Raw genomic sequence first — 27,218 nt, 5'->3', positions numbered from 1 at the left:
TCATAACTACTTAGGGCGTCTTTATTTAAAGGTTGTTCCAGTAAAATGTTTCTCCTTGCAAAAACTATGCCTCACATATGTACAAATGAACACTGAAAAAGTAAAAATGAGAATATTTATAGCTAAGAGCGCATCTACATATGTTAAGGGAATCCATTTTCCAATCTATCCTAGGTGGCAGCGCAGTGAATAGCGGATTTTAGAAAGAACAGGGGGCTCGTGCCCCTCCTAAAAGGATAAAAATAATTTGACTGTACCATTAACTATTTTTTAATTTATTTTTCCATAAAAATAAGTAAATGTTTTCAAACTATTACTTTGAACCAAGAACCCACACACAAAGCATATTTGAGTAAAATCACTTTGGTTTGCTATATGAGTAATATTGCGGTCGGCGATCATTGTGAAAGAATACATTGAACATAAATCGCCAATTTCGAATTATGAATACATAATATCGCGGTTCGTCCATTAATTCTTCTTTAATCGAAAAAAAGTTATTGTTCTATTTTAATAACCTCTTGTTTTCATCATTTCATTATGACAATGTTTTTAAGTAATATCGTGTATTATTTAAACCATTTTGGAGAAATTATGTAAGGTTTAGTAGCTTATTGGCTTAAAATGTTCAAAAAAAAAAAAAACATATTACAAGTTACACCCGCATTCGAAGTAAATTAGTAAAAAAATGTTTAAAGTAGATTTAATTGATGTTACGGGCGCTTTAATAAGTTTTTAAATGAATAATGAAATTTTTTACAACAAACTGGTAAAGGGGAGGGTGGGAGCACTTTTTACTCTTCGGTGCCCCTCCCCAAAACTATTTCTGTATCCGCCCTTGGGGAAAAAACCAATAACGAAACTTCCTAAACAGATCTACTAAAAGTGTTGAAAGCTTACACTTCACATTTCATAGTTTATCGCAAAAGATTCTTCAGGACCAGCATTTTTTTTAAGAAATAATATTCCTTCAAAATCAAAGGTCATCAGAGGAAGACGTCACCAAATCTCTTGCCAAATAAAACAAGTTTTGGGAAGCGAGAGATGCAAAGCAATCCTCCCATCCGATTCACTGTGGATGAGGAGGGGAAGGGAGGAGCAACACCGAGCCCATTTATTCCCACTTTTAGTGCAACATCCCAGTGACGTACCAGCGGTGAGGAAAAACTTGCGTGGTAAGAAGAGGCTACGGGTAAGTACGCCGCGTCGTTCATCAATTGTTTGTGACAACTTGGAAGTCGCCCGGAGCAGTCTGCTGTTTTCAAAAGAAATTCACGCCGAAGGGGGAAAAGTGAATCTTGAAAGATTACGAAGAGAAGAAAGAGGAAGATATTCACAATGCCTGAGCAGGCACAAAAGAGCCTGATACTGTGTATTTTTTCCACGAAACCTATTGAAGAGGAGTTCCATTCCTTTTCCCTCTTCTATAAAAGCTGAAGGGCAATAATGAGATCGCTTTCGTGTCGCACGTGTCGATGTTGCCTTCGTGCACGACAAAATTCGAAATTAGAATATTGCACTGGGGCTTATTTAATTTCTCTTGACTACCAGAATGCAACTGAAATTCGAACAGAATTTTATACATTCCACCAGCATCTCGAACTGGGAGGTCACTATCTGTAATTTGGAGGAGGGAGGGTGCCATCAGAAACTTGTATTATACTGGAGCAATATAATTCTTGATTACTCAAATGTGACTAAAATTCATACCGGACTTGATATTTCTCATGTACTGGAGATTGCCATCTGTAACCCAGGTGTGGGAGTTACCATCAATAACATTACTACTGACATTGTACTAGGGTTGCTAAGCTCTTGATTACTCGAATGTGACAATATGCATACCCGATTTTGTACATTTCATCAGTAAAGGGTTGGTTTTTCTTGCAGAAGGGTAGTTATTTATTACACGTCAGTTACAGCTAAAAAATTTTTAAAGCTATCTTACACAGATAGTCCACTTGTAAATGAAACCTTGCCCCCAGGGGCTCAACCAGGGGCGGCATTTCAGCATTTCATTTGGGGGGTCGAGTTTCTTAAATATGTATTACCACAGTGCGGTAACAAACACACATTAGCTAACAGGAAGTCGTCATAAAATCGGTTTAATATGAATAAAAATTAGTGCTTAGAAGCAATTAAAATTTTGATTCATTTTCTAATAAGTTATCATACAAAACATCTCGATACTGAAGTTTTATACCTTTTGGAAAAGTTTTAATGCATGATTTTTGGAATTCGGAAGAGCAGAGAATCGTGTTACTATCAGAGCCTAGTGTCGTAGTGGCGTGCTGTTTTGCCAGTACAGCTAAATAGAAAAGGTTTTTTTTTTTTTTGCCCATTGTGCTTCGAAAATAATTTTCTAACCTAACAAAAGTATTTCTCTACCAGCTGAGCTGATTGGAATAGTTAAAAAATAATTGAAGTAACAAAGTTACGTATGAAAACACTTTTATGTCTTGCTCTTCAAAATCACACCGGCAACTTCAAAAATTGTGAGAGGCTTAATTTTTCATCATTGAATAATCTAGTCTCGTCGGCGCTCTCAGCTTCAATGAGATGTCATCTGCCACCAGCTCTGTTATTCACTATTCCAGGCTGAAGATTCCATAACAAGGACGGAACTGCAGTCTCTGGATGTGATAACCGGTCTGTCGGTATATTGCTTCTAATTTTTCTTGCCTAGTGCTAAAAATTTTACTCATAATTGAAACATTTTATTTTTCGTTTTCAAAAAATCCAATCCAGGTAATATAGAGTCAACCATGCAGAAAAATAATTATCATCAAATCTTGTGTTAATTTTATTCGAAAAACAATCTATTACTTCATACAAAATATTAAAAAATCAGTGTTTGATTTCACATCATCATGTGGAATTTTTTTTTTTTTAGCGCCTTTTTAAAATTGGCTCGAAGGAAGAATTTTTTTGAAAAAGTTTCTCGATTGATTGAAATATACATCTATGTAAAATCTATTTTCAATTTTAATTGCAGATTGAACTGTGGTAGTATGAACGCACACATCAATTGTAGATTGAACTGTTGCTTGAATAGTCCAAAAATTAAGGGTAGCAGATTGAAGATGTTTTGATAGAGTAAAGCATTTTTAAAACACTTTCCTCAATACAAACAAATTGAATAAAAATTCAAACGAAGTCATACATGCTGAAGGGCACATTGAAAGAATCGTTTTGCAATAATTCTCAGAGTCGTCAAATCACTGCTTTGAAGTTTTAGAGAAAGGTTTTTATGGTGTTAACTCTGGAAGACCATCTTATGTCACTCCGAGATTGCATAACTATAGAGCCCAATAAAAGGCATTTGTTGATATGTTTTTTTTGTTCAATGAGCACATGCATTTTTAAGAAGTTTCAATGAAAGCAGATAATGCATTGAGCAGCTGAAACGTGTTTCTAGCAAAAGAAAGCGATGAACACTCATTAAATAAATATACACTTAAAAAATGAGCCTAAAAGTGAATGTAAAATATCAAGGAATTTTCTTGAGAAAACCATGCAGCCACACCACTTTGCACGAGCCTCTCATATTGGACATACCATCGTTACACTGGGCACACAAGTATGAAATATTTAGCCGTGAAAAGGCCGAAAAATATTTCGTGAATTTCTAAGTCATCATCCAAATAACGAAAAACACTTTTTCTAGTCTGGGAATGTGTCGAGTTTCAACAAATAGTTACTGAGAATCAGCGAGATTTTTTTAATGAACATTGATTTCCAACTTACATAAATTGAATACACCCATTTTCTGTCATTCTGCTCAAAAAATTTGGGGGTGCGACCGCCGCCTCTTGACCCCCCTATTTGCCGCCCCTGGGCTCAACCAGAGGGGTTAACCTCCAGACACAAAACCTTTAAGCACTATGGCAAAGCCTAGTACTGTTATGACTCTTCTCCCTAAGTGTAAAATTCTGGTTGCACAACTGTCTTGGTCTAAAAAGAGTAATAGTTTTCATTTCGTTTTGTACCAACAGCTGGTTCTCCTGTTAAACAAATTAATTAGTGGCTTTCAATTGTTTTATCAACGTTTACTTATTTTTTCTAGAACACCATTTACAAGACTAAATTTCAGACATCAAAACAGCCAACAGTTAACTTTCATTAATTTATTGGAATGAAGTTGACAGTATCTTAAATTTCAACTGCTAAAAAATACAACTCTTTTCAAACCCTTTGCGCAATATCTCAGCAACAGACCCGTTTTTAGGAAGGGGTTAAGAGGGGCAATTGTCCCCCTTCCTGGCTTTGAAAAATTGTTTATACATATAAGTGGGTGTGGTTTTTGTTGTGTTCCGATAAAACCTGCATGAAGTATTAAAGTTCTGCCCTCTCCCTGCAAAAATTCGAAACAACGGGCCTGCTCAGCAAGGCAACAAAAGTCATGAAATCAATTTCCAACTGTCTAAACCAAAAGCCTTTTTATGAAGTATAATGGAAAGCCATTAGATTCATGAAACCTTATTGCATTAGGAGGATGGAAAATTTGTAACATAAAATACTTTGTACAACGATTTTCCACCCTGAAATTTAATTTACTATAATCACTTGGTAAGTGAAACAGACAAGGTGCTAAACATAAGCAAAATAAATAATTTGACAAATAATGGACATAACTAATCTGAAAAACCAACATCTAAGCCTTTAAATTTTGGAACAATATTTACAAGAACAACATTTTGATGCAACAGATATTGATTGCAACAGTTGTGTGTTTGTGACACTTTTTCTAGCAAACATAATGAGTCGATTAGTAGAGAAATTGGAGTTTCGGTATTACATTTGTTTCCTGCAATTATTTTCAGGCACGCATTGCATTTCTCACTTTGAGTGCAATAAAAACTTATCTTGCAGTAATATCCATGAACCGAAATACTTCGAAACATAGTTATATGCGTCGTAGAGTGAATATTTCGTTTAAACTACGCTTTAGAAGGTTAGTCATCACATTTTAAAACTGCAGACCATTTTTGGGGAAGATCCGACGAGAATTTTGTTGGACTTTAGATTAGTAGAACACTTGAATGAGCTAATGGAAAAACACGAAGGAATTCTTTTTTAAATGGAAACACTTTACCAATACGAAAAAAGGCAATGAAGTGTTTTGTTCCAAATGCTACCCTGAATTTAAAAAAAAAAAAAAAAAAAGAATTTCCAACCAAATTCAATTTTTGGCTTCATTGGAATGGGAATTTAAACAATGCACCATTAAAAACCATTCCAAATCACCAAAATGAGTTCATTAACCGTACAAAATTAACGACAAATTGAAGAATTTCCGCTTTCATAAGCTTCCTCGTAAAATCCGATTTTCTCAAGTCATTACAAGACTGAACAGAATTCCAATGCATAGTGTAAATCAAACCTAAGCTCCGATCCCGCCCCAAAATTAGCTTGGGGAGAGGGGCTTCCATAGATATGAAGGGACGAATTCTATATCTGGGATCACTTCCGGCTGAGATTTCGGAAAGCGATGGCTTCCGGTAGGCGGAGTACTTTTATAGAAATCAGGAATGAATGAGAAGCGGGGAAGAGGAATAGAAATGAGGATGCAGACGATAAAAATGGCACTCCCTATGTCGCACGACATCTGTGCGAGGACAATTGATCACACGCGTCACTAAACCTCCCCCCTTCCTCAGGTAGACGTTCTAACCACTATTGGGAGCTCCCTATAGGAACAAAGATATTGGATAATTCTATATCCGAGTTACAGCAAATATAACACTTGTACTAGGACAAAGCTTTCAGGAACCATTTTTCTGACATTCTACACGTTTTCTTCATGAATCAAATGGAAAAGTTTTGAAACTAGTAGACTTATATGCACGGAGGAGAAAAATCGAAAATCGCAATCTTAGTTGCCTGTTTTTTAGCAGTGGTGCCCAACCTACGGGCCCGCAAAGTCAATTCATGAGGCCGGTTGTAATGTTCAATTTCGAAAAATATGTACTGGAACTTCCAAACCACAGATATTCTTCATTCGGTATCACGAATGATTGTTGCAAATTTGAAGCCCAATTATTCGAAATTGGTTTCTAAACAACAGGTAGAAACTTCGTATCAATAAAATAAATATGCAGTAATTTCAATAGCTTTTTTTTTTTTCATTTTTCCCCGTCTTCATTTTATACTATGTAGAGACAAAGGAAGTCCAAAAAGCGTCTGTGTGTTTGAACTCGCAAAACTTGAGAACTACCCGGCCGATTGTGCTGAAATTTTGCAGACCAGTTCGAATAAAATTCGATGAATAGTTCTTTTTTTTATTCCAATTTACTTCTAATTTTTACATAAATTGTCAAATATTGGGGTAAAAAATTACTTGCACATATTAATATTACATTTGGTTAGAAAGGGTAGAATTTTCCGCGTTCTTCGCAGTTTGTTTCAATGCTCTAACTTTATTACGGCGGGAGTTATTTGCGTTTTTAGCTCGAATTTTTTTAGACTTAGCTGAAATTTAGGTACTACTTTCTTCATTAAATAAATCTATAAAAAGTGAAGGAATTGTCCCACAGCTTTCTTTTTGACGCCATTGGACAAATCGACCTTTTTTACTCCAGATCTAATTCGACCTATGATCGAAAAAATAAGCTTTTATCTCAAAAGGAAAAAAAGTTACAAGCCTTTTTAAATCAAGTTTAAGAAATCGCGATTCCATTCAAATTGTGAACCATTTTCTTTTGCATTTTAATTCCTTAATCTTATTTTATTTTGTGTTCCCATGGTTACGCATTTCAGATCATCTTTCTGGATTTAATTTCTTAAAAGTATTTTAATATCTGTCGTCATTGTTTGGAAGGGAAATCATGATGGTTTTTTTCAGTTATTTTTTACGCCTGATTGTTGAATATACGTCACTTGACACAATTTTTATTTTCAAGGTAGACCGGGCAAAGCCGGGCAAATCAGCTAGTTATTAATAAAAAACCATTTAAATGTATTTCAATTTTGTATTTGTTTTGGCTCACGAGATTAATTTTAGTATGAAGTGCGGTCCTCGAGTGCAAAAAAGTTGGGCACCACTGTTATATGGATGCCACAGTTTCCAAATCGATTAACCCCACTTTTTTTAAAGAAAAAACCTCATTTCTGCTTTAATAGTGCTTAATCAATCTTAGAATGAATTTATATTAAACTTTTTGCGATGGCAGAAAATGTAACACGAGGGCCCATTCACTCCTATGGATAACACTATCTTCATCAATTTTCTAGACTTTGTTTTTTGGAGTTAATCGATTTGGCAAGTGAAGCATCCATATAGCATGCTGTTACATGAGGGTTCGTTATACTCATATTCCTTTTCATTAAAAGTATGAGCCAAAAACTATCTCAACAGCAGCACTCATACGGACAGGATGCAAATAACAAAGTAGTGAGCTGTTATGACTCGTTTCATGGTTGCTTTTCCAGAAAAGTTTATGCACAAGAACAAACAGGGAAATGATTATATATCAACTAAGCATAGGTAAGGGGAGATTTTCCGCCCTCCCTTCCAGGCTTCTAAAATTATAATGTATTAACACTCGTATAGGTACATATCTATTTTGCTATTTTTTGAGCATGACAGTAACCTTTTATCGCTGAAAAAATAGGGTGAGTGAATTAGAAGGTAACCGGCTGACTAACTACAAATACGCTACTGTTAAGTAATTTCTGAACTCTCCGATCACGATTTTAAAACTAACTAATGACAAATTTGTAAGCATTAATTGTTCGATAATAAAGATTTCCCGCCACATAGAATTCGTTAGGGTCTAACTTCTAACGATATCTGTATTACATTGACACTCCAAGCACATTTCAGACAGGAAAATTCCTCATCGAAATTAAGGTGTAAAAACAGTAAAACAAAATCGGAAAAACCAGCCCTTTCTCTCCCTGACTGTTGGATTTGAAAATGTAGGATTCAATTAGCATATAAAACTGCATTTGAGCAAGACGGATATGCTCAGTCGAGCACAACTTCCAGCTCAATGAAATTCACAACAGTAGCGTAACTAGGGGTTGGCGGGAATGGCTCTCGCCAGGGGCGCAGCAGTCAGAGGGGCGGCATTTCAATTAGAAAAATAAAAAAAAAGAAGAGTTTTTTATCATAAAATTTGAAAGTCATTAAGAAAATGAAAAAAAAAAAAATCGCAAGAAAAAGATCTAGAGATACATACATAACATCTACCGAGAAGGAAACATGGGGCATCATTGAAAACAATTCTAAAAAAGAAAAAAAAATACAATGCTGTCTCGTATTTGTCGAATCAATTAATCAAAATGTTCCAAAAAATTTTTTTGGAGGTCACAACGACCTCCGGTGACTTCCCATGTGGGCGACCCTGGGGGAGGGGGGCGCAATTTCTTTAGTTCGCTTGTGGTGCTAGACCCCATAGTTACGCTACTGTTCACAACTCATTGCTAATGGTAGAACGAGGGAAAGATGCAGCTCATGCCGATGCAAAACTTCTCCCCCAGCAAGCGACTGCATCATCCAGGTTTTGAGTCGCGTTATTTGGCAGGAAGTTCTATTTTGAACCATCACGGACCCATTTCTAATTCCGAATACGCAACTTCTAAGCATTTCCTCAGAGCTAAAGATGTTCTGGCGGGTTCTTTTCAGTAAGCGATTCCACCATTGGCTAAATCGGGATATCCCGCCAGTATATTTTGCTACACCACAGCTACGACGTTTCCGTAGTATATTGCGTAATTGCGCAGCTATGTTTCTGAGGGGGTCTACTTCCCCAACCGCAAGTAGTTCACATACAACGGGCTGGTGTGATTAAGAAAAGAGGATGCATGCTTCGTACGCGTTCCGTAATTTGGTTGACGAAGATTTCGTCGACGCGAATACAGTGCAGTTTCAGAATAATAGAATCTATACAGAAATTTGATCAGAAAATTGTGAAGTTACGAAAAAAAAATCTAGCACTAACATTATAAAACAGCAGCTCTAGTGAAATTTATTTTTAAATAAGAAAACTAATTCCTCTCAACCTATTATTTTTTTCCAAAGAGCACTCACAAATTCACAGTGCCTATACTTGCGATAGATTCGATTTCCTCCGCCAAAATATCCTATGCACTAAAACAAAACACTTACATAGTTTGTGAGAATTTTATTGCGAATACCGCTGATTAGGATGTTTGCTAAAAAAATTTTAAAATCTCTAAAAAACCCAAATGAATAGGATCTAGCTTATATTTTAGCAGCATCATTTATTTAGTAATGAAATTTTTTTTAAAAAACATTCACATCTAAAACACTCTAAACGTGCATTTTTTTTTTTACTATTTTGTCCTTTCGATTTTAGATCAAAAAGGCATTGCATGCTATTTTCGCACAATACATATTAATATTTCAAAGTTTCACAACAAATAATTTAGCCAAATTTCTGAGATCTATAAAACTACGAAAGAAACCTAAATTAATATATTTTGGTGTTTCTTTACATTGTTTAGGTTAAGATTACTGGATTAAATTTCGTTGTTACAGAAACTGCCAAGAGAAAACATCGAAATTCAAAGAATAAAAACAATTAACTTTTTTTTTTATAAATTAAGGGCACCAGTTAAAAGAAAACTTCCTATGAACGTGATCACAGAATCTTGACACGCATATGTTCTTCCAGGAAACATGGCTCAAAGGAAAGGGTTCTGGGGGTTAATTCCCCCTCTCCCCTGCTGACCTTTGGGTGGAAAAACCAAGCTTATAATTTATTGAACCCATGCATGATGATTTTTGCATTAGTTTATGCTAATTAATACTACACGGTGGCTTCGTGCGAGGCTACGATTTTTTTAAACCGACTGACAGTGGTTTTAGCAATTGGCTGGAAAAAAAAATTGACTGGAGACCTCAAAAAAGCTACATTTCGTACAGGAGTGCCCATCCCCCCTTAAGTTCAATGGCAGAAAATGGCCGACTCTGACCCCGACTCCTGGATTTTGAAACGCCCGACTCCGGATTTTTTGCAATTTTTTTTTTTTCAATTCCCTCTCTCCCTTCAGGGGAAGGGGGAAAACCTCTAAACAAAGATTGAAGTATTCATTCTTTATGAAAATTTCGCGTATTGTTTTTTATTGTAAATCCAAGACGCATAAAACGTCAGAAACTCAATTTAAAAATCAAACTTTCCAATAGCTACAAGTTTAAACGTAAGACTTAAAAATCATTTTAAAAAAATTGAAAAGGATTAGTTGTAATTTATCCCCTTCCTTTAATGTTTAACAAATAGATATTGATCAGATCGTGTGCTTTCAATTTTTGAAAGCTGTAACTTGAGAGAAAAAAAGCTTTTTTTTCAAAGTCCAAGTTCTTGAGAGGGGGTGGTTTGGTCAGGGTGACACCCATCTGGTAGGTGACACCCGAAGTTAATTTCAGAGTTTATAAAAAATATAAATATTTGAATTCTGAAAATTTTCCCAAATATATTTTAAATTATATTTTATAAATGCGGCGGTATACAAATTTCTACGAATAGCTTCTTCGCTAAATTTTTAATTTAAATTTTATTGGCAGCTTTAGAATTAATCTTAATGTGAAGATTTTAAGATTAACTGCAATTATTGAATGTTGTAATCAAGAAATTATTTACTTATTTGTTCCATACTTTTTAGTGAGAACCAAGCTTAGAGAAATAGTCTTGGGGGGTGGGGGGAACAGATTATTTCATTGGATCTTTTGGATTCGTGCTTTCGCGCCAGACGTTATTTGAATTTGCCGATCACCCTCAAAAGTTTCCACCTGAGCTACGGGCCTCGATTTACTAAATTGTTACGTTCCTTTTACTATTTTATGACTGAGATCGAACAAAACACTTTCTATTTTCATTTGAAAGCGATTACTTGAAATCGTTTGCTGACAGTTGCTATTAGTTAATTAAAAAAGCAAGCAAACTGAGGGACGACTACAGAAAATTCGGTAAGCACTCAAGTAGCTGATTGCCATAATGGCAGGTATTTTCTCATTAGTAGCTTTTATACATGTTTTGTTGCCTAACATTTCAATTGGTAGTCAGTTTTTAACGAGCTGATGTGTGCCTCACATGACTTCCTTTTACTCCATTTTAATGTCATTTTCCCATTATTGGCAATTTTAATGTGATTCAATAGTTTAATCTCTAAATATTAAAAACGATAGCCAAATTAAAACCAGATAAAAAAAAAATCGCCAAATTTTCCGCCAAGTTGGCGACAAAACTTGGCGACCAAAAGACTGGCGATATATCGCCAAGTGTCCGCCAAATTTTAACACCACTTAAGTTTGCATTGATATTAACAATGATTTCCCCCCAAAAAGGTGCAAAAGACCCCCTTAGGAACATCCGAAAGCAACCAAAAGGGGAGGTGCACAACTAGACCCCACTACGAGTCTATGTACCAAATTTCAACTTTCTAGGACATACCATTTTTGAGTTATGCGAGATACATACGCACATACGCACATACATACAGACGTCACGAGAAAAGTCGTTGTAATTACCTCGGTGATGGTCAAAATGGATATTTCGCGTGTCTATACATTCTTAGGCACTTTTCCGCATGTGGTCGAATCGAAAAAAAAAAACTCAACATTCATTTGGGGGTGAGCAAAATGGAAATTAAGGGCGATTTTTGAGTGAAAATTTTTTCGCGAATACAATACTTCCTTTTTTGTAAAAGGAAGTAAAAAATGCAAGGAGAGTCAGTGAAAATGAAATAAAAAAAAGAAGCCCGGAGTTGGCATGTTTTGTAACGACTGACTCCTTTACCCCAAAATCAGTCCGACTCCACAGCCCTGGTTAAAACGAAAAGTTTCGAGGTAGATCGCAAAAAAGTCAGGTCGATCTCAATGACATAAGTTAGCCAGGACCAAAAGCCAAATCACTACAGATATCTACCCATTGCCATCAACGAATCGTGAATCCGCGCGCGGTCACCACGAGCGGAAAGCGTGGCTTCCGCTCGGAGCCGCAGGCACACATCCGCACGGCACGAGGGACTCGACGAAAGGGATGTTTGCTCAAACGAGGGCTTCCTGACGAATAAAATCGTACCGTACGGATATCCGCCGAAAGATCAACCCATTAAGATTGGAGAAACACCAGCGCGATCGGGTTTCTTTTTCGCAATGATATTATCAACGCGCCACAATTTCATGGCCACAGAATTTCCGCAGAAACAAAGCCTATTTACATTCAGGAAACTGTCAATTGAAAACAACGATTACACAGGACACTGCTTTATGAAACCACACATGTCCAATACCTGTTACTACGTTTTTGAAAACTAGTCTCAAACAAATCTAATTTTGATGAGTTCAAATTGAAGGTTGGTTCAAATTGAAGCCACTAAATCAAACTGACAAGATTTACAAAAAGTATCCAATTCGCGATTAAAATGTTTTTAAAACATAGGCAGTCATTTGTTTAATTCATACTTGTTTTTTTTGCTCCCTATATTGAATCCTGCGATTAGTTATTCATTTGTGCGATAAATAGCCGGAGGGCGTGGTAGATAGACACTAGCACTGACATAACATGGTCTTAAGTTCAACAACCGGATTTACACAAAGATGAAAAGCAAAAATGAAAAATAGTTTAATCTCCATGCTTTTTTCCCTAGAAAATTTCATTAAAGACATTTGAGTGTCGATTAATGTCACTACGAAAAATCAACCGTAATCAATGCAGTCACATCATCACATCCCTCTCCTCAAAATTAGCTTCAATCAATTTTTGCTTCACACGTTTAATTCGATTCAAGCCTTTACAGATACTAAGTCAAAATTGAAAATCTTCTAGTAAAAATAAGTTTTAAGTGAACCAAAGACTTGAAAACTTAAATCTTCAATATTACGAGATTACGGACTGATTATCAATTGCCTTCAACAAAATTGGAAAGTAAGGCGCTATTTTGCCGGAAAATCTATTCCAAAAGTTGTTTAATACTCGCCAAAATCCCTCGATATTTTTTTTTTTGGGGGGGGGGGTAGATTGTTGTGATGCATGTATGAGTACAAACGAATCAAAAAGCTATTACTTCATCGCGGAATAAAGATTTTTGTCAGGTTCTCAATTCTATCTGTATTTGTATCGCATATCTATTTTCCTCTACTTCACCAACTCACATCGAGATTCTTTACAAAAAAAATCTAGACGACTTGCAAGGATAAGAGAATGGTTTAGTATCATTGCTTGTGACTTCACTTGAAAGAGACATTTTGTATATCCGCTTTCGGGGTCGAAATTACTATTGCTGATATGTCACAAGAGAAACATTCTCACCCCCACAAAGAATGAAATCAAAATTTCTGAAACCGCTGCTATTACGTCAAGAAACTAAATGAGAAATACTGCCTTGTTGGTCATTAGACCTTATTCGGGAGGAAGTGTTGGACGAAATCGAATGACGTCGGCAGTGACGTAGAGTGGATTCATCTAGCGATGCCACGGGGCCATACGTAATACGGGAGTTTTAAGGGATAAATTCTATTTCGGGAATGGAACGTCAGACAACCTTCAGATACAGTTGAGATTATAAATTCAGTTCTAGGAGCGAAAAACAGTTTCATGGTTTTAAAACGGAGGTTTTTCAAGCAATGTGTACATTTTATTTTTTAAGTAAAAGCTGCAACAATCGATTTTTATGAGTTACCCGAGAGAAGCTAGATAAGAGCTTCTGGGAAAAAAATATCCGACAAAAGAACTCACCGATGAAATTGATTGCCTCCTGGAAATAAGCACCGATGTCTTCGCAACCGGTGTCCGCGCACCGGTATGCACTTGTACTCGAAGACCTCCTGGAAGAGATTCGGACAGAACTGCGTCACATTGAGGAGGGCCGTGACGCCGAGCTGCTGCAATTGCTCTTTCCTGGCCGCGTCCCGGGCGCTGCCCAGGAACAGGTGGGGCAGGATCTCGACGGGGCCAAGGGCCCCACACTCCAGGGACCGGAAGGGCGCCTGCCCCAGGGGACTGGGGGACGGCGAACTGGCCGGAGAAGGGGCGGACAGGGGCGCCTGCGTCACCAAGGCGGGTGGTACAGACGACTGACAGCTCTGGTAACCACCTGCAACGGAAAAAGGCATTGAAAATACTGATGAGCAAAGAGTCCAGATTATATACAAAGGCGTATGTGCATATTTTTGCTCTATTTGACGTCAGGTGAATATAGAACTGAGCTTTAAAAATAAATGCACATCGCTGCGTCTTACTTGATTTTGTATTTTTTTTTCTCTTTTTAAATTGCGCATTTTTTTTTTTTTTTTCCACAAAGAACATAAACTCGGATGGAGAGAGTGCAACCCTACTATATCGATACGGCAACAGTACCATGTGACCTGGGGAGCAATTTTGAGTTGACCGTAACCGCTGAAGAAGTTTTCATTAGCTTAAGCCATGCATGATAACAACCTTTAACTGTAGGAGGGAAAAATTAGATTTATAGTAATAGTGCATTATTAAAGCATTGTAAACTGTGAGGAAAAAGCCACACCAGGAGGTCCAGTAACTTTTCCCTAGCATGTACGAATGTTTTTTACTTCTAAATAAAGAAAAAAATAACATTTATATGCATTCAACGAGTACATATTCCAGAGTTGCCTATATTTTTAATTTTCTGTACTAATTTTACCTATAAAAGTTACAAAACATTGTATATCTTGAGTGCAAATAATATTTTAGTTCCACAAAAACACTTTTTACTTAACTAGTAGTTATTTTAACGGCTCTTAAGCATTATATGTACATTTGCTTTGTTGGCGAGTATCTTCTCGCCAAGCTCCTGTGAATAGCAGATGCGCAAGAATAAAGATTTGCTATTTTTATGCTTCCAGTTTTAAATACTAGTATACCTGCGTATGAAATCATTTCAAAACATTGATTACAATACATATGAATCCATAAATTTTCAGTCAATAACAGAACACTTTAAACTAATTGTACATGCCCGTCATTTCAGGAAATAAACATGAAAATACATTAAAAATGCAATAACATTATATTTTAAAATCCGGAAAGAAGTGGAAGAGGAAGTTTGAATGATAGACCTGTATTTGTAACCGTTATTTATTTATTTAGTATTATGTGATAAAGGAGTTGGAGCCAGAGTTGCTCTGATTTGTAGCCCAGACTTCATAATAAGCGCCGTCGCGTCGTCTGAAAAATATTTAATGCCAAAAGAGCGATTGCATGCCAAAACGCGACAACTTCCCAGCCAAATAAGTCACCTGACCTGGGAAACATTGGGTCCCAAACTTATTTCACTGAGACATTTGCTATGGCTCCCTCCATTAGTATTCCTTCTCAATGGTATTTACTTTTCGCATAATTAAAAATAAAAAAAAACTAAGCAAAATTCGCATTATAGAACAAATTATGTTCGCAAACAATTCCATTTTGCAGAGGAAGAAAATGAGAAAATATTTTTTTTTTTTTTCATTTTTTAATTCTGAAATTGTTTGCTTTGCTTGGGTTCTTTTTACGCAACATAGATACAGTAGAGAACCAATTATCCGGGAAGTTCGGGACCATCGCTATCCCGGATATCTGAATTTCCCGGTTTTCTGGATCTCTAAAAAGCGCTATTGGCCGATTGTTTAGAAAACTTAAACTACTATAGAAATATATATATATATAAATATTAAAAACTACTATCGTGAGAGAATAATTCAAATTTAACTTATTCATAAGACCTGAGACATTCACACTGTTTGGAAAAAAAAAAAAGAAACAAGCTTTTGAACGTAAATGTGCGATTTTTCTACTGTAGTGTATGAAAACATTTGTTTTCATAAACGCATTGCTTTCTTTTTTTTTTAAACTTTTTGTAAAGATGTTGTATTTGTGATTACGATAGTTATTGATAACTATTGTTTTTATATTAAGTTAATAAGAATAGAAATTTTATTTATGCGTTCTTACAACCTCATTACAGTCTTGTGTTTAACGATTTCCAGATTCCACGATCAGCTATCCGGAAATTCGCGAATCTGGTTTTCGGCATTTCCCGCTCTTTCGCTCTAAACTGCAATATTTTAGTTTAAGGCCATTCACAATAAAATATTGCATTAGAATGTGACAATATTTATTTCTTTAGGTTTCAGTTGGAATAAAACATGAAAATTTTGGACTTACTTGAGTACTTTTTAATTCAAGAAAATATTTCGGAAATTTTGTCTCGCTTAAAGAATAACCCTTTGAAGTTCGGTTTTGTTAACTTTTTCCCCTGTTATACTTGAGTAATATGGTATTTTTTAAGATACCGTTCATATTCTTTTAGGTATTTCAAAAAAATGCTTAGTTTTTCAAAAATTGCCAAAATGCGTATTTTTGAAAAATGACGGGAAAATTCGCACAAAGTTGCCGGTTTTCTGGTTTCCCGGTTTTTTGGTTCCCGGATAAAAGGTTCTGTACTGTATTATCATCAATCGAAAAAACTCATGGGGGATGTGAGGGGTTCCGACCCCCTAGACCTCTCCTTGTGTGTGCCACTCAGTGTTACGACTCATCTAATGTTAGTTTACTTTGCAGACTATGAGTTTGATACACGTCGCAGACTGCTAAAAACTACTGGGTAAAACAATAAGAATTTCAATTTTATTACACTCTTTTAACAAACTATAGATGTGAAGGTTTTTTTAAAAATCACATTGATATAGTATTAACTTTCTTTCCTTCAATTCCGTTTTATGTCTGTCATTAAATCTTTATTAAAGGCATGCTCATTCATTTATTATAGACTAGCTGCGTTGCCCGGTCTATTTTGAAAACAAAAATTGTGTCAAGTGACGTATATTCAACAATCAGGCATAAATAAAAGAAAAAAAAAATCATGCAAAATTTCCCCTCCAAGCAATGGCGACTGATATTAAAATACTTTTAAGAAATTAAAATAAAATGAGAAAGATGGATTTAAAAAGCGTAACCATGGAAACACAAAATAAAATAAGTTTCAGAATTGAAAACGAGAAAGATGCAAATAATGGATTCAAAAAGCGTTACCGTGGAAACGCAAAATAAAATGGTTAAAAACTTGAATAGAGAACAGATTTTTGAACTTCATTCGCTTGTAACTTTTTTTCTAATGGAGATAGAGGGTTAAACTTCCGACCATAGGTCGAGTTAAATCTGGAGTAAAAAAGGTAGCTTTTTTCAATGGTGTCGAAAAGAAAACTGTAGGACAATTCCTTCACTTTTTATTGATAAATTTAATGAAGAAAATGGTGCCTAAATTTCAGCTAAGCCTAAACAAATTCGAGCTAAAAACGTAAAGAACTCCCGCCGCAATTAAGTTAGAACGTTGGAACAAATTGCGTAGAACGCGGGAAAATTCTTCCCTTTCCAACGATATATAATATTACTAACTGCGAGTAATTTTTCACCCCCATATTCGGGAATTTATGTGAAAATTGGGCCTAAATTGGAATAAAAAAAAACTATTCATCGAATTGTTTTCGAACTGGTCTGCAAACCTTCTCAGGACTTAAAGGAACTAACTGTGAAAATTTCAGCACAATCGGTCGGGTAGTTCTCGAGTTTTGCGAGTTCAAACAAACAGATGCTTTTTGGGGACTTCATTTTATACTATGTAGAGATAATGTCAACACCGATTAAATCCTTACCGATAGATTTCTTTCAATTCGAAATCGATTTGCAATGTTTTATGTATTTTATATACAACGATGTCGCTTTCGTCTCTCATTCCAATGTTCGCCTCGACTGTGTTTTAGTCGGGTTGAACCTGTCTTCACTTTTAATTGCACTGATGATGGCACTTGTATTTTAGAGTGCCGAAACAGCTGTTTGCTGGTTTTTTAACCTTTTTTCATTCTGAATTTGTACTTTATATACGTTGTCATATTTTATTCACTATGCAGTACAAAGTTTTCGACTACTTTTTATGATGTCGCTTTATCTCACATTCGGCATAAAATACCGCATCTACCCTACCAAAAGGATTGACCACAAAACTGCTTCAGCATTTCGTGTTAGTTTTTTTTACAACGAAAAACCGCGGAAACGACGCAAATAATTATAATAAAAAGTTTGTTGACTGCTGTGACGTTAATGTGACGTAAACTTGTGAGGGAGGTCGATTTACCTCTGCCCTTCACTCTTCCCACCCTCATCCTCTGTGTCTGTCCCGCAGACGAAGATATCGTCCCTCCACTCTACCTGTCACACTTCTAAAACTTTATCTGGGTCGAAACGTCGCCCACGCCGAAAGCCATCTCTGATACAAAGGGGGGAAAAAAGTCACACACAAATGGAAAGCGAAGGTCAGGATCGTTTAATAATCGTCTTTTCATTGTTCCAATAGGTATCGATCTGATCGTAGAAGCACTCTTGGGCTCTGTTCTGCTGCTCCTAGGAAGAAAAATTATACCCGCGCGTAAAGGCAACGGGGACAAGATTTAACACATAATTAAAAACAGAGTTCAGAATTTTATTCTATAACTAGCTGCGTAGCCCGGCTTTGCACGGTCCACCTAAGTGGCGAATCCAGGATTTTGTTCTGGGAGCGGCTGAGATCATTAAAAGTTTATGTCTCTTTGACATCACCGAAGTTCATTGATGTAAACGAAGGCGTTTTTTAAAAATCTATATCATAGTTATTTGTTTATCAAGAGGTGTTAATGGCTAATGACACTGTGTCTGAGTCGCACTTGAAAGTATCTAAAATTTAGTGTTCAGTGGAAAGTTTTGAAATTTAAATGTCAGTGTATGTCAAGATTAAAAAAAAAAGTCGTGCATTTTAGACACAATGGCTAAGCAATTTGAAGGCAATTTTAATTTTCACTAATTATGTAAAATAAAAAAAAAATGCGCATCAGAGAAGCAGGTAGAGTAAAAAAACTAAATGTAAGAAAGAAAACCTAAAAAATCGTGAACTAATAAGTTAAAAAAGTGAGAAACAATTAAAGAGAGAGGGAGAGGAAAAAACAAGCAGGAGTGAGGTCTGCAATTTGTCTCTTCTCTTCGAGATTAAATAAATTTTGGCGCAGGTAGGACATAATTTATATTATTTTACATTAAGAAATAATTTAATTCTAGTCTGGGGCCAGAGGTGAGGCTATGAGGTCAGGGTGTCCTTATAGTCGCTCCCCTGGATTCTCCACTGTTCCACCTCGAAAATAAAATTTATGTCTAGTGACGCGTGTTCAATCAGGCTTGAACCAAAAAAAAAAAAAACAGTAAAATTTTGTGGCAGATTTTGAAAAATAACCATAAAAAGTAAACATTTTAAATCCTCCGATTACAGGAGAAGCCTTTAAAACAAAACCCAGAATTTTATTTGCTCATATTCGAGACAAAAAATGGCAACAGATCTTTCGGCTCAATGATTTTCTTCACCCCCGCTATAAATTTTATAGCAAAAATACCCGGCGTTGCCTGGGTCAGTAATAATTATGAGAAAAAATCGTTCCTTGTTTTTTTTTCTGTTTTAAGTGAAAGAATTTAAAACACATCTTTTTTACATGATTAAAAGTAGAGTTTCTTCCTTACCCATAAAAGTAAAATAGCAATAAGTATAAAGAACAAAATAGTATTGATTTAGAAACGAAAGCACTATATTTAAGCATATACAAATTTCCAAAACATGAAATTATTCTTCTCATGTTTAAAAAGATTAATCTGTTGATACTTTTTTTTAACACGGAGTCTAAAACCTTCTCTGTATTGCTATTGACGTTGCTCGTTATCCCCTTATACTTGCTTTAGTTATTTTGGGAAATTTCAATCATTGTGGGCTCTTGGTGCGATTTTACCGAATTTGCGGGAATAGTTTTGGAATACCTTCGATGATGCTCCCTCCTTCTTTCCTTACTTTGTAACAACGATATATTAATTTTCGTTACAAAGATGTTATCGCCAGGTGCTGAGATACTTTTGGTCACCATAAAATGGCGCTAAAGAGTTTCATTCGAAATGTTTCCAAAATAAGTAGTAAAATTTGGCGATTGTTTGAAATTGTGCAAAAAGGAAAAAATAATGGAAGTTTTTGTACTGTTTATGGATTTGCTTAATTTAGTTGCTGGATTATTTAACACAGTAAAAAAAGTTTTTTAAAGATTCTTTGATTGGTGATACTTTGTTTACATGGTGAAAACTAAGAAACATTATGACGTAGTCTTCGGCTTCAAAAACAGCGACATTGAAAAAAACTGCCAAATGCATCAGCTACGGAAATATTTCTGCAAAAATTTTGGCGATCTGCTGGTTGATTGGATAATGAGTAAGTGTTCAATCAGCATGAATAATAATAAAAACCATAAATTACATTAAAGTTCCGTTTAAATGGAAAATGATCAGCCAAATCATATATTATTTGCCAATCTTGTGCAAAAATCTTACTTCAAGATTTGACTTGAGAAAAGCCTTGAACAGTCACGAAAAGCAAAGATAGTCAACAATCCAACAATTGTCGCTATCGACAGGGAGTTGAGATGATACACTAAATACTGTATTGAGTTTAGGAAAGCCTTCGAACATGGAACTAAAAAGCTCATAACTCGTTTTTTATTCTACTTAGAAATTTCGAATAAGTGCCATCTTCAGCAGAAAAATCAGAGAGCTTTCGATGGACATATAATGTAAATATGTGCAAGTATTTTTTCATCCCTATATTAGAGAATTTATACGAAAATTGTATTTTATTGCTCCCCTAAGGGGGGTTTTGCCCCCCATAACGGGACGAAAACTACCCTATGTGTTATTCTGATGCATAAGCTATATTATTGTAAAGTTTCATCAAAATCCGTTCAGTAGTTTTTGCGTGAAAGAGTAACAAACATCCATACATCCATACAGACAAACTTTCGCATATATAATAGTAGTAAGATAACCAAACATAAAGACGGGAAGATTACGAATCTATCGTTACCTGGTTCGATGGTCAGTTCACTGTCGTTCGGGAAAGAAACTTGGACATAGATACATACAGTGGCTCCCAGAAATTTTTTAATAAAACCAAAATAACTCGAAACTGAATTGAATATGAAGTCCAATATTTTTTCACATCATTTCTATGTCATTCTAAATACAACACATTGGTTTTTTCAAAATATTCACGGATCTTCTTTTTGAAATGGGTCAGAAAACGAAGAGACAGAGAAATAACTCGCCACAAAAGTCATCGTACACTCAAATATTTTCGAATAGATTGATGATTAAAATTATCATATGCCATTTCATTAATATTTTCGCATTATGATGACCCTTACAAGTCATTTGGCTTTAATTTTTTGTTTATTTATTCCTTAATATTGTGCTTATTACTCTAAAATGGCTGGTATTCTTAAAAAATCGCAAACACCATTCAAAATTTGAATTCTTTTCCCACAGTAGTGGTAAATTGGTTTGAAATGTCTCTAAATTAGTTAATTTATTTGTTTGTATTGTATAGTGCTTGATAAAATGCTTTAAAGAAAGGAATCGGACCGAAAACAAGGTAAGAAAAGGTCAACCGGCAAAGTTGACAAAACGTGATCGGAGATTTAAAGTTAAAAAAATTATGAAAAATACACATTTGAGTGCTGTAAAAGTTTCTGCAGAGTTAAACGAAACATTTTAAATTTAATTTTCACCTAAAATTGTTCGCTAAGTTCTGTGATTAGCTGGATTAAATGGGACCTCTTCCCGCCGAATTTTTCTTGGTCGTGCGAAAAACGGAAAGCTTACGCTCTTCGTCGCAAAATCCATGATAAATAAGCTCAAAACGTTTTAGAATCACGTCTAACTTACAGATAAAAATTAATTCAACATTTTTGGTTAAATTGTTGCATTGAACTTATTTGGATCAGTTAATCAGGACGGTGGAGGTGTTCTAGTGTGAGGGTGCATGTCAGCACCAGGACTTGATAGTTTGTAATTTTTTGATGAAATAATGAATCATGCTGTCCCTTCAAATATTTTAAAAACCAATTTTGAACTCTTAACCAAAAATTTGGTTATTGGAAACAACTTTGTTTTTTATCAAGATAACGGTAAGAAGCACAAGGTTTTCAACGTTTGCGTCTAGTGCCTCGAAAATTGTCCTAAAGTTTAGAAAATACCCCCTCAATCTCCAGATTTTAACTTAATGTAACGTATTTAGAGATATCTAGAGGGTAGATTATGAAAATAGGGCTTTAAAACAAAAATAGAGCTAGAAACAGTAAGACTTGAAGTGTGGTTGAACACTTACTCAGAAATTACACACAAAAAAAAAAAGAATAATGAAATCTATTCCCAGACGTTTAAAAGGTATTATGAATACTGTATGATATTCTACTAATTAATAACTTAATCAAAAGTTAGATTATTCAATAATCTATAGACATTTTATAAAGTGTACAAAGACTTTTGTGAGATAATTTTTTAAAAATCAAAAAGTGCCGGAAATTTTAAGTTTTAATATTTTTTAAAAACTTTTCATGTAGTTTTGTTAAAAAATGATCATAGATCTTATAATTAAATACCTATTCCGAAATATTAATTCTAACCAATGGATTGGGGCCAATTTCGTTGAAAGTCGTAGGTGTACGAAGACTTTTAGGAGCCACTGTAGATACTTACGCTCAGTTTTTAATTATATAAGATTCGTGATTTGTTGGTGATGTGCATTCTAGAGATCTGAAATGTGAAACTAAGATTCTGATTTGTAGATGGAAGGTTGAATTGCAGAATTACGTGCGCTCTTAAGCGTAATTTTAATCCTAGATACAAATGCAATTGTTCTTTCTAAACGCAGCTTCGTGAAGACGAAACTAATCCTTTAAAGGCTCATGGGACACGTGCCCATCTCGTTCAAATGCTGTATTTATTAATTGAAAAAATTGCAGATTTTAACATTTTCCCACAAAACTTATGGTTCTCAAAGGGCTGAAGTTTGTTATTCTTACTACAATTTGTTAGTCAATTTCAGTTAATCTTTCTCTGTGAGAAATTATACAAAACTTGTGAAAAAAAAATGAATTGCCGAAGTACCAAAAAATTGGCAACATAGAGTGTAAAATTAAATAAATGAAAATTATATTTACAAAAGGAATACTTAGCACTTAAGGAAATTGTTAATTTTGAAATGGTTCGCTTTCCAAGTCTCATAAAATAATCTTATGACATTTCTATATCACAATTTTAGTACTTTTACAAATGTACACGAGGAAAAAAAACACTACTAAAAATGCTTATGCGCAATTTTTGACGATGTTATTAACATAAAACCGGAGGATTCAGAAAAAAGGTTGACTGATAAGCCTGGAGAACGAGAAAAGAAAAAAACTGGAGTACGCTAAGCTATCTGAGAAAGATAAACAGGATGCTAGAGAAAATTTAAGCGGATCTTGCAGAAGCGATATGAGCGGAAGTGACGTTCGCTAGAAGTGGTGTTTACCGGTTGTAGGATGGCTTGCCAAAAGAAAACTCAAGGAGACCGACTATACAATTCTGAATGGCATTATTTTCTCTTCAATTTCCTCTGCGTTTTACAAGTCACGTTTCTGAGATTACAGATTAGGTTTGAAGTTTATGTACTAGTAAAACAGCCCTTTTCTTTGATTTTACGTTGATATATATATATATAACTATAAAAACTATTTAATGTTCTTTTGCAGTAAAAAATAAATGTTTTTAACAATTCAAAATGCAGACTTGCCAACATGAAAAAACTGAAAATCAGGAGGAACAAAATGAAGAAGCATGAGGAAGTTTTGTATCTAGAAGCCCAGATGAACATCAGTACAAGTTTGAAAAAATTCCTCATAACTCATAGAAAACTTTATCCACAAGCTATATTTTAAGATGACAATTTTCTATAAATAATTTAAACATTAATAATACCAACTGATATACTATACAATTTTTATCTTTTGAAAACATTCACAACATTATTTAAAATATTTTTCTTCAGGTTATCAATTGATTAGAGAGGAAAACTTGAACTGCAACAACCAAAAAAAAAAGATGCAATCATAATTATCATTTATACACAGCCTTAAAAAAAATAAAGAAAATTTTGCTATGAAATAATAGGTAAAAAACCTTTTGAGAGAAAAAAGAAAAGACAGCAATGGCAACAGTTAAAATTGCTAAATTAGCTGCCTCAGCATAGTATTTCAAATCCATACATTCAAGATTTTTAGCTTTCTTTTAATAGTCACTAAGTTTTCTAAATTTTCAATACTGAAACGAATGAGAGTCTAAAAAGACTTGGCAGCCTCAAAGATTGGCGGCTTTTTGATTACTTAAAAAGCCAGAAAAATTTCTCTGGTGACAGGAGACCAGAGATAGAAGTAGGAGAATCGGCAAGCTTGTACTCTAATGTGTTTCGCTCCGATTCTTTTGTTTGAAACGCTCGACTTTTACAATGAGCATGAAATTCGCGTAATTTTAATTAAATTCCCGCCATTTGTAATAAAATACTTTGAAGAAAAAAATTTTAAAATCGGAAATATAGAAAATATTATTCCATTTAAGTGCATTACTGTACATTAAAAGTAGGTTCATATTTGTTGATATTGGCCAGAGCTATGACTTCTTGGGGGAACTGTTAAGATTTTTAAAAACGTTTAATCTATACCACTCATGCGATTGCAAATGAAATCATTTGAGTTACAGAATACGATTCCAGTTGGAATTATCTTCAATCAGGAATCTTAAATGGAAAAACTTCAGAATTCCTGCTCTGAAATGCTTTTTAACCGACTTCAAAAAGGAGGCGGTTATCAGTTCATACCGTATGTACTTATGTTTTTTTTTTTTTTTTTTTTTTTTTTTGTCCACTCACATCGTCTCACCTAGTGGACCGATTTTGAGGATTCTTTTTTTAATGGATAGGGCTCAACTTAGGTCCCATTACTTTGTTTGGCCAAATTTGTTCTTTAGAAAAAAAGTTATGGTCAAAAAACAGTAAATTTTATGCAATTTCCCTATTAAATGATTAAATATAAAACCCATTGTTAGAAAAGTTTGTTGCCATACAACAGTAACATTAATAGTAGTTGTAGTGATAATTTTGAATGAAGGCTTCTCTGAAGCAAGCATTACGTATTTTCAGTGTCATTGCTCTATCGTGGGGGTAAACCTAACCTGGCAGCGAGGTAACGCAGTGATTAGGATCTGCTTAGCCTTCACAATGCTACTAGGTTAGTTTTGTCTCAACTATGTAGTAGTATTTTTAATCTTTATAATCTATGCCAATAACAGATGATCTGAGCTAAGTAAGGAGATACAGGTTTGCATAAAAAGCAATTTGTATGCTGTGAAATTTAAATTAGTTAGGGAAAACGTAATATTAAAAGGGTTATAATTAATTAACACACAAATGAATTCCAGGGACAAAGATAAATTTTTAATGTCAACCGCTTAAAGTTTTAGGCGTGTTTTTAGTTGTTTTTTTTAGTATGGAGCGTTTTTATAAAAAAATAAGGTGAAGTTTCGTTATGGATAGTAACTTCTTAATATTTATGAAATACATTTACACTAAAAAGAATGAAATAAAAAAATTGAAAAAAAAAAAAAAAAAAAAAAAAAATAGAACCGACTTCAAAATTGCTCTAAAAAGTGAAAAATAATTTTATCCTTTAAACACCAACGATAATACTTTTAAACGTAATTTTTGAAGTTGGCGCAAAAACAATAGATAAAATCATTCACAGCCACACCTTAACTACAATTGTAAATTTAACCAGGCTCAGTTTCTTCACTACCACATACATTATGCATTGATAACAGCATATTTGAGTAACGATATAAATGTTTCGTTCCTAACTTTGGATGATTTTCTGAAGAAAATATAAACGAAGCATGGTTACACTGGATTTTGTTCTTTGTTTTTGCGCCAATTTCAAAAATTACGTTTAAAAGTATTATCGTTGGTGTTTAAAGGATAAAATTATTTTTCACTTTTTAGAGCAATTTTGAAGTCGGTTGTATTTTTTTTTTTCAAAATTTTTTTATTTCAGAATTATAAAGACAACAAAACACATAAATAACTGTGTCCACACTTCTTATAAATTTTCGCGAGCGAGTGCGCGTGGGAGGGGAGTCTTGTGAGAGGAAAAAATCCTCCGAGTTACTAAATTACGGTTTGAGTTTAAAACGCAAAGATCTATATCATAGTAAAATCAAAAGTTACCAGTCTTTATGCTATGATTGAGTTTTAATTTTATGGACATTTTAGAATGAAGAGCTGTCGCAATCCGTTATTCATCCACAAGAACAGATATGGAAGTTTACAATCGATAAGGTTTAGTTGACGAAACAATGATCTTTATCAGGTGGTCATACGTTCAATGTACTCTGGACCACAACTCTGAAAAATCTGTATTATACGTGGAAATTTTCGAAATATCTTTCTCGAACTTTTCCTAGCCATCATAGTTTCGCTAAAATTAACGTATGTGTCTGAATTATGAAACAAAAATTTTCATTAAAACTACAACACAGTTGAAAAAGAAAGTTACTCTGCAAGTAATATTCTCTATTTTTTTTATTTTTCACTCCCACCGTATTTCTCCTCCATTCAAAATAAATTGTATCCACACACTGATGGCAAAAAGTCAAGGGTTTTGCCCTTGCTTGTACAGCGATCTGTCGTGATCCCCCCCCCCCCCCCACCTTGATTTCATTTGTTGAATTCTTTAGCGTGCAAGTGTAAAAACTTTTAAGATACCAGTGGCATCAAGGTCAAGTTGTATTCAAACTTTACAATTTTAGCCTTTGGTTAAAACAAATTTTGTCAATTGGAGTCCCCTATTTAGAGGGGCCCCTTGGCCATGGCCTAGTCTGCCTATTCAGTAATCAGACTGTTTAATCACAATGTAAGGGAGATTAGATTGAAACTTCAGTTTTTAGTTAATATTCGTTTCGGGGCATAACGAGGAGGGAGGGGTGGCACTGTATGGTCTAAAATTAATGGTTCAGAGTGGAGAGTAGACTCTCGCTGGACCCTTGATTTTAAGCCATACGGATAATCCTGTTATTGTAATATATGTACACATTTAAAGACTGTCCTGATCCAAAGGGACCCACTTTCCCCCCAAGGAGAAATTTTGACTCGCAACAGCGTAAACGTAAGGACATTAAAATAAGACAACGGAAAAGAGCCCATTTTGGGTATAGTTTTTCTGTTAACAGTAAACAAAAACAGTAGCTAAGAACAGTTTTATTAGTGTAACAGAAAATTGAGAGGATACTTTTGAAATTTATCTTTTACTCTGGGGTCAAAGTATTATGCAGTTAGCT

General features: G+C 34.8%; 1 protein-coding gene across 1 annotated transcript in view; it reads right to left on the bottom strand.

Annotated features, from left to right (window-relative positions):
* LOC129222434 (dual specificity protein phosphatase 1-like) overlaps nucleotides 1-27,218 on the bottom strand; it is a 44,000-nt gene that overhangs the window by 4,063 nt on the left and 12,719 nt on the right. The window contains 2 exon segments of the mRNA XM_054856952.1: nucleotides 13,704-13,758; nucleotides 13,760-14,061. Of these exon segments, the coding sequence (XP_054712927.1) occupies nucleotides 13,704-13,758; nucleotides 13,760-14,061 (357 nt within the window).

This window comes from Uloborus diversus, chromosome 1, assembly GCF_026930045.1.
Source record: "Uloborus diversus isolate 005 chromosome 1, Udiv.v.3.1, whole genome shotgun sequence".
Classification (NCBI taxonomy): Eukaryota; Metazoa; Arthropoda; class Arachnida; order Araneae; family Uloboridae; genus Uloborus; species Uloborus diversus.
The sequence above is the reverse complement of the archived record's forward strand: the minus strand, read 5'-3'. Positions and strand labels throughout refer to the sequence as shown.